A 9,622-nucleotide genomic window follows, 5' to 3' on the forward strand; every position below is an offset into this window, starting at 1 on the left:
TTGTGAGAATTAAGGTAAGTTTGTATAAAGGTCAGGACATTTGTAGCTCAGGGGGCACTATTGTGCCTATTTTTAAAGAGCCAGGTTTGATCCTATTCACCACTTTGTGCTGCAACTTTACTTTCAACCTCTACTGTCATGATCAACAAAAGATAAAGTTTCAAGGATTTGTTTTGGGAAAAAATGTTGTTGCATTTGCTGTGGAAGATTTGCAACCAATTTAACATTTAAAAATATTTAATAAATAAAGCCACACTTTTTTCTTATTTCCAGAACCGGAAAGCATACAAGTATCTAGATAAAAGAAAAATCAAAACATTCTCCAATCAGGATACAGTGTTAAACAATTTTAATATGTAGATTGAAAGAAAAGACTTCTTCTGCAAATAACAAAATGCAATTATTTGTACACACAATATTAAAAGAATTGAATTCTCAAATCAAGAGCAGGGTAGTAATTTAAAAAAATTCAAACAATAAAAAATACAATTATGCCAGTTTCAGTGTATCAATTTCAAATATCAACATCTCCATATTTCTTGATTTAAAAGTAGTCATACTTAATATTTATCTTGCTAAAGAAAAATATTTATCCCTGAAGGTTAAAGCTTCTCTTTTTAGTGTGCCCTCTGCTAGCTTGTGTCAAAAAGAAGCAGTGTCAATAATTGAAACTTTTCTCCCATTAATTGTTTTAGTTAATTGTTTTAGATTTCTTCACATTATGAACTGAAGAAATAAACATTTTAATTTTACCAGTATGACTTTTTTCCAGACCATCATTAAATATAAATCTGTTATTTACATTTAGTCATTTAGCAGAAGCTATTATACAAAGCGACTTGCAAAGAGTTTAGGGAGCAACAAGCGATATGTCATACAGGAGCAATAATACAATAGGTGCCAATACAAAGTTACTGGTTTCTAATGATGGTCTGCTTTATATACTGTACCCTATAAGTGTAAATTCATATTGTGAAAAATATTGTTATTTCTCCAACAACATAAAAACCCTACATTTTACTATTACATTTTTGTTTCACCACCTGTTCTAAAGTTAACAAAATCATAAAAGCCACATTTAGATGCTAACATTAGTTGTTTGATTAAATACAACAGTGTTATATAGTCAATGATGGAAACTGCTCTCATGGTCAATTGCGCCTTAGAGCCAGGAGACCTGCCAGGTTCCTTTTTGGGGACCTTATGCCCTATCCCTTCACTTCCCCTCTACCTGTAGTTCTATAAAATGGTATTTTAAAAGCCAAAAAGCTTTTTCAAAAAATGGATAATTTTTTCTACAATGCTTACTTTATTCTCAGCCTCATGTCTTGCATTCTCATTATAGCGGTCATTTATTTTCTTTTTTTCTCTTTCAAACTCCTCAGCTCTAACAGTTGCCCTCATTTCTTCTATCTCCTTCAGTCTCTGATCCTCTGTCTCTTTCAGAATACGTTGTTTTTCTTCTTCAATTGCTTTCTCGGCCCTCTCAAGCATCTCACTGGTGTAATGCTGCCCACCGTTTCCAGTAACCAATTTATCAATCTGGTCCAACAACTGAATGACCTGATCTGGATTCTTGTCTTTGTTGTTAAACACATGGTATCGTCCACTGCAGGATTTGATGAAACTGACCAGTTTTGCATTTTTACGAACAAACGTGTGAATGTTTTCGCCTTCCAGTAGATCTCCATGAGTGAAGAGGGCCATGGTGTATGTGGAGGCCTCTTTACCAAAAATTTGTTGGATGATTTTAACTGCGTCTGCCTCTTCATCTGTGAATCTGCCCAACTGTATCACAACTAAGAACACATGTGGACCAGGAGCAGAGAAAGGAATACAGAGTTTGATTCTGTCAATCACCTCATCTTCACTCAAGCTGGTGTCAAACAAACCCGGAGAGTCGATGACAGATATTTTTCTCCCATTCACAACTGCATGAACTTTGTCACACTGTGCAGTCACAGAAGCAGATGATATCTCAGATTTAAACAACTTCTTGCGCAGGATAGTGTTGCCTGTTGCGCTTTTTCCCACCCCGGTTTTTCCAACTAAAAGAATCCTGAGCTCTTCACCTGGATGCTGCACTATTGAGAATAACAATAAAATATATGTAAACGTATTGCATACTTTGTCATTCTAACCAAGAATCATGCATATAATATCTTTATATTCCTTTAAAAATACCTGTTTCGCTTGAAACATGATCAGAATCGTGAACTAAATGAAGACCTGAATGATTTTCTTGCTTTAAAATCTGGAGGTGATGAAAAAAGAAACATTTCAACACATTTCTTAAATTACTTTTTTTATGCTTTAGATGTTTTTATAAAGACATGATCAAAGAACATAACAGTGTTCTATTTGCCTCCTGCCATACTCCTCCCAACAAACAAGGGCGCCATTGCCTGTATGAGAACCGAGTTTTGGGTTGTATAAACTTTCATTACTGGTTGTATAAACAGACCCAGGGCCAGGGACCTTTGTCTGCACTTTACATTTGTGACATTATGGATACTTTTTGCAATTGTAATGCACAGACTGGTGAATGGGAACTAAATTAACTTAAAATTTTAATATATTTTTTTAAATTAAATAAACTGGTCTGTTGTTTACACTGCAATATGCAATTAGAGAGCCACAGCGACAGGAAGTAAATATAAACCCAAAATATTAAGAGACCTGTGCAGGATGGCCTGCCCTGCAAACTCTGTTTTGCTCCAGATCCCAGCGAAAAAATGTACCAGCTATTTTTCCCTATTTTTCCCACATCAGCGCTCACACCACGGTTTACCTGATCTCTTTCACTGGACATTTAACGGACTGCATTCCCCATCATGCACCACTCTGTCAGCCATCTTTGATTTCTTTACCACCTGCATCTAATTACCCGGACACAATTTAAGTTTGTCAGTTTTCTCTTTCATATTGTCTGGTCTTAATGTCACCTGCACTCTGTTTACCGATGTCAGTGCTATGTACCTGAGTATACCAGTTTATTATTTCCGTTTTTCTCTGTATTCTCGAATTGACCAGTTTGTTTCTTTACGGCTACGGTTGCATGATGACACCATTGGCCTGGAAGTACTCGTACAGAAGTAGATACGGATTTCCCAACGACCAGCTGCCTGTGTTTGTCTCGACCTGCTGTCACTTCTCCTACCATCCAGTCTGCCATCACAGGAACCCCTTCAGAACCCGAACCCATGGAGATCGATAAATAACGGCTTAAATAATCTACCCTTCCTCTTCTCTTCTGTGGAGTGATCCCGTCTGGATCCCCAGAAGGAAATTCCCTTTGAGTACCGGTCGTTCCAGGACGTTTTATCCAACCGCAAAGCTTCTGAACACCCCCAACAACGGCAATGGGAATGTGCAATCGAGCTAGTGCCTGGGGCCGTCATGCTAAAAGAAAGGATCCACCCACTATCGGTCCCGGAACAGAGAGCTAGGAAGGAATACGTTGAGGAGGCTCTGAAGCAAAAATTCATCAAACCATCTACCTCCCCTGCCGAAAACTAGGAGTACATCAAAGAAGCCAAAAGACTCAACTCCCGACAGGCCCTTTGGGCACTCTTTTTCTCCAGGTTTTCATTCAGTCACCTACTGACCAGGAACACTATATCCCGTCAATCATCTACTGAATTCATCCAGTCTGATTCAGAACCCATACTCCCTCCAGCCGTGTTCATTAAAACCCCTTAATATGGACCATTGACCAGGAGATCGAAACCTTACAACTTCCCACTCCGCAGGGAGGTCCCGAGGGTTGTATTTACTTTTGAATTCTGTATAAAATATTTGATTTTTTTTAATCCAGAATAAACCTCTACCTTCTGCAATGGGTTCTGGGCAATATTAAACATGTGCAAATTTCACTGTTAGTAGTAGACCATCTGTAGTGATTAGTAGACACTAATTTCAATATTTTCTAATTTGGGGCATACTAATTCTAATCTTTGAGTACAGATAAAACTGTATGTGGTCTAGTTTGCCCTTCTGGCCATTTTTGCAATGGCTCCCTGACTGACTGTCTGGTAAATAGAGTAAAACGGCACATATTCAGTGTTTGCATTCTGTTTTGGATTTGTTTGTCGGGCTGTCATTGCTGTTCTGGATTTAATCTGGCTTTTCAACCTCTGTTCATCTGGCACACTGGGAGATGTCAAAAGCACACTTTTTCTGGCAATATTGACAATTTCTTAGTCCAGGTTATGCTGTATATGGAATAACTATGGAATACACACCTGCAATACTATTGCAGCAACACCACCAATTATACCAAGCACTTGAAGTGCAAAGTAAAAAGATTGAACCCAAGCTGTCCTTGATGATGTAGTAGTAGGATAATTTTCATTGACCTTCATATCTGTTGAGAAAAGGAGGTTAAAGCTCTTGCTCTGAGAAAAATAATGATATGAGTTCAAACAAAAATTACAAAACATTTATTACTACCCGATAAATAGTATTAATATGACATAATAGCCCTTTCATTCGGGATACGAGTCCAATGTTTTGTATGAGAGGTAGCACAAATTTAAATTTTTCCCCTATAATTCCCTTTGGGTCCGTGTACCCGTCAGATAATTAATTTATTTGTTTTTGTTTTCAAAAATGAAAAACAAATAGACTGTTCATTTTTTACATATTCCTCCATATACCAGACAATATTTTCCCCCCCTCCATATGTCTTTAAGTTCATCAAATTGATATACAAAAAAACCAAAATGAAACATCAAGTACTTTTCTTAACATAGCGCATTTTAATCCACCGGAAGTTCAGCTGCACTGCAGCCTCCGGCTACGAGTAGTAGTAGCACAAGACCACTCTCTTTAATTACATATGTGTTCAGAGGTGTGTGCCACTAAATCTGCAAACAACCATACAGACAAATTTGTAGACATTTCTGTACATTGTAGAAGTATTACAGTTAATGAAATAAAGAATGCACCTATATGGACGCGCGTGCATGCCTCTTGGCAGCGATGTATCTGACTGCGGGGGAGGTTACCATAGCCCCAGTTAAAATGTATAACCAAATTCTTAGAGCACCTCTAACACAAAACACAAGACAAAAATATAAATAAATATTTTTTATATAATACGACAAAAACGCCCTCTCATGGCCAGCACTTCAGAGCACCAAACACCAGGACTTTCAGACACAGAGCAATGTTCCACTTTCACTTCTCCTTTAGTATGCACTATAGTGCCTTATTATATGTACATTGTATTTCTACATGTCCTGTATATAACACTACCTTTACATAAAACATTATCCCATTTGCACAATTGTATATGGTGTTTTTTCTAAGTATATTACGGAGTTTTCTTTATATTATATTATAGATATGGACCTCACTTCTGCTTAGCACAGACACTTTTATAGCCTCGATCAGTAATATTTTACAGTATAAATACGTCTGATGCAAACTGAAAGGGTTTCGATTGATGGTGGTGTGCTTAATGGAGTGTCTACTAGAGGTCTGCATGACTGCGACTCTCATCGCGGGACCCTAGTACGAATTCTTGAGGCGATGGATTCAATGTGATGGTAACGGTCGGGTACACTAGCGTACTGTGAACGGGACGAGAACCCAAATACAGCCTGATCTGAGGACTGTTTTGTGCATGTGACAAAACTCATTCTTAAGCAAATAGCTGGTGAACTCACCTCAGTTTTATTTATATAGCGCCTTTTACGATTTTTATTGTTACAAAGTACCTGTACATGAAACATGACAATACAAGCAATCCATTAAAATTATATAAAGAAAGTGAAAATAAAGGCAGAGTGACACAGACACAACGCACGAGTTTTTAACATATTACAAATATGTTCTTTGTGTGGTAAGTCTGGCAATGCGCAAGCTATTTTTTATTTTGCAAAGGAAATAAAAAAATCGTCGTTTTTCCGTCTTCCATTTTGGATTTGAAAACGAATATTGAATGAACGGAAGACACCCAGATTGTACACGGACCCCTTTGACACAACTAGATAATTCAGGTCAAAAGTAATTAAAATGTCCATTAAATAGTCTGCTTCTGTTTATTAGTGTTTAAAACAAATACATTTTCTGTTTTTCATTTCTGGTTAAAACAAAAGATGAAAGATAATGTCCCATATTTGCTTAAACTACTTTCACCAAAAAGTTTGTCTTCTTTAGCAAAAACGGAGATTATCGGTTTTTTCATTTTTGGACAATACAATACATACATACAATATTGCTCATTTATCTTTTAATGGTTTTGAAAATTCAGTAAATCTGAGTGCTAAGTAATATGTCACTTATTTGTTGTATAAAAAGGATAAGTTCTAATGCATTACTACTTCACACCTGCTCATTTTACTTTGACTATTTAAAATAAACACTGTTCAAATTGTGTCCATGGCTAAAGACATATTACATTTGTGTGTGCACTGTTTCTCTCTCCTTTCCTTCCATTTGTCTTTGTCTTTCAAACTACATTGTTTAAGATTACTTTCATCACTGCAGCAGAAAAATGCTTTTTATTTTATTTTAGCAATAATGTCTCTTGTAAACATGAATCATATTGTACACTTTTTATTATATATAAAAATGACAACTCACCTTTCAATACAGTGTTCATTTTGTTTTCCTTTTATTTAAAATAGAGAGCTTTTAACATGAATTTAACCTTTCCTCTGATAATTCAATGAATCATTGCTAACTTGCCTGCCTAACTTGTTCTTACCCTGCGGTTAAATGAGTATTCAGACAATGCAGCGATACGTGGCAGAGCAAATTACCCGTCACCGCCCACACAGTCTACTTTCTTTCGGTTAATACCATTGTTTTTCTTACTCAATATTGCCCTCATCTGTCTGTTCGATGTTATTTGTGCAATTCTTCACCATTTGCAATGATGAGCTGTCAACTTTTGTTTTAATGTTAAAAACACTGATAAAATATCTTGATGAAATGTTTTAGATCAAGGCTCTCTATAACAAATTGACAGAGCTGGGTAGTAATTGATTAGAGTACTGTAATCTGGATTACCAGATTCCAAAAATCAAGTACTTGAATTTATTACATTTTAAAATACTCGTAATCAGAGTACAGTTACTATTTTATTGTTACGGATTACATTACATAGATTACATTACATATATTTTTTGGGGTAAGACTACCACTTTAAGAGTTAGACAACCAAGCAACCCATGATAGCGGATCTAACATGTTTTTGTTTAAAGCATTTATGTTTGTTACGCATTGTTCAAGAACGGTGTAAATCTTCACAGTCTAGAAATAACAAAACTATGATTTGCGCGAATAGTGCAAATCACAACATTCATTAGGAACTTCATTAGTCATAAATCCAAATATATTTGTGCTGCTGAATTGTCCAATTGAACATGTCCCCCTCATTTTCAGATTAAAGGAACAATACAGGGTTTTTAGGAGGATCTATTGACAGAAATGCAAAATAATCTACAAAACTATTTCTTCAGAGGTGTATAAAAAGACCTTACGTAATGAACCGTTATGTTTGTAATACTTTAGAATAAGATATTTATATCGACAAAATCTACAGGGCAGGCCTACACATGAAGCGGGTACGGCCGAGGGAGGTGCCGAAAGGTGTGTGGCTAGAAGAATAAAGGTGCCCGGTAGGAAAGTGTTGGGAGAGGTGTATGTTTATAGTGCGTGTCCTGTGAAACACCCAGAAGGGAATATTGGAAAGGTAATCCGTCTGTTTATCATAGTGAATAGGCTGTTGGTTCTAATATGTACGAGAAGGTTCCAATAGGCAAAGGTAATGGAGGTAGTTTTGGATGTCGAAAGTGTGTGTGCGCAGATTGTTATCATTAGCTATGCGTGGCCTTCTGCGTGTTACCGGTGATTTACGAGTTGTAACGACCGTGTGGATTTGAAAACACATAGTGAAAAATGAAGGGATGTACAAGACAAATAAAGAAAAGAGAATAAATAAGGTGCAATAGTATAAGTGCAAAACAGTAATACTCAAGTGCCTTGTTGGTGTCCTTGCTCGGTGGAGTCGCATAGGTAGAGTCGATGGTCTTTTGGTTTCTTTTTGTGTGTGGACGCTTTCTCTAGTCGTCCTGACATGGGAGGGTGTCTCGGCCTAGAGAGGAGGCCCAGGTGTGACTAGAGTTATTTTTTGGTTTGTTTGTTTGTTTGTGTTATGTCGAGCCTTTCCCACTGCATGGCTGCCGCGAGGACGGAAGGTAAAGGGCTGTAGGCAGAGATGAGACCTTAATTATTTGTATGTACAGAGTATCTCACCAGGGGTTTTTATGCGATTGTCATGCTGTGGTTGCATGTATTTCTTTTGGTTTCTTTAACTTGATTTGCTGTGCAGTGGATGCATTGTGAAATCTCATCTCTGCTGAGGTAATTTGGAGACCGTTTTCATGTGTAGTATTTGTGTGAATGCCACCAATAAACTCTGGCAAACTTTTACCTGAACCTGTTTTGTGTAAGAGTATTCATTGCAGAGAGTACTGTTACAATACATTATATCATTCAATTAAAAAATATAGATAATAGATAAGCATATCTTGCCTCCTTTGTGTCAGTATTGAAGTGATGTTATAACAGATTGGACATGGAAGCATTTGTAAAGTCCACTTGTCACATTATTGGGTAAAGTTTTTTTTCCTAAAGACGATATATTTCTCTTTAAACATAAAGCACTTATCACTACTGAGGAGCAACAGCTTTAATACATAAATGTCAAAGATTCATGTTATTTATGAAAATGTCAAATTAAAAAGACTGAATGTAAACTAGTGTCCTTTTTTATTTAAACTAATTTGAAGACAGCACACATATTGTGAGAATTAAGAAAATTTTGTATAAATGTCAAGAAATTTGCAGCACAATGGGCACTATTGTGCCTATTTTTAAAGAGACAGGTTTGATGCTATTCACCCCTTTGTACGGCAACTTTACTTTTAACCTCTGCTGTCATGATCAATAAAGGTTAAAGTTTCTAGGAAAAGAAAATATGAAAGATGTTTTGAAACAATGTTGTTGCATTTGCTGTGTAAGATTTGCAACCAATTTAACATTAAAAATATTTAATAAATAAAGCCAAACTTTCCTAATATTTTCAGAACTGGAAAGCAGTAAAGCTAGCATACTATTTACAAACAACCTAAAAACACTGTTAAATTATTTTAATATAAAGAGTGTAATAATAATATTAATATTAATAATATATTAATATTTCTCTTGGAAAATATTTGTCCCTGAAGGTTTAAGCTTCTCTTGTTAGTGTGCTCTCTCTAGCACCTGTTACGACCCCAGATGGAATCTAAGGGTTTTGAGGTGGCAACATTAAAATTTAATGAATTCCGTGGGCGTGTGTGTGTGCTTTGGTGAACAGAAACGCTACAACCGAAAATAAAGTTTTAACAATTTATTAAACACAAAGGTGCGAGTAGTAATGTATAATGAATATAATAATTTAATAAAGAAAATAAATATAACAAAATGTTTATAAAGAAGAACGTCAATAAGAAGAAACTCGTGTCTATTTACAATAAATATATATAATGAAATACACAAGACCAAGGGAAAATCAGGACGAGAGGGGTGTCAAATCAAATAAATCAACAAAACAGGAAAACAGGAA

The 9,622-nt window shown here is 36.1% G+C and overlaps 1 protein-coding gene across 1 annotated transcript; it reads right to left on the minus strand.

Annotated features, from left to right (window-relative positions):
• Positions 1–332: 332 nt before the first annotated feature.
• On the minus strand, positions 333–6,723 carry LOC130413355 (GTPase IMAP family member 7-like). Its single transcript, XM_056738481.1, has 4 exons — positions 6,592–6,723; positions 4,245–4,366; positions 2,185–2,254; positions 333–2,084 (listed from the first exon to the last, which is right to left on the minus strand). Exons 1-4 carry the CDS (start codon positions 6,608–6,610, stop codon positions 1,255–1,257), a joined length of 1,041 nt encoding a protein of 346 aa, XP_056594459.1. The 5' UTR covers positions 6,611–6,723; the 3' UTR covers positions 333–1,254.
• Positions 6,724–9,622: the final 2,899 nt, after the last annotated feature.

The sequence above is a fragment of the Triplophysa dalaica genome, chromosome 2 (assembly GCF_015846415.1).
Source record: "Triplophysa dalaica isolate WHDGS20190420 chromosome 2, ASM1584641v1, whole genome shotgun sequence".
NCBI classification, from domain to species: domain Eukaryota; kingdom Metazoa; phylum Chordata; class Actinopteri; order Cypriniformes; family Nemacheilidae; genus Triplophysa; species Triplophysa dalaica.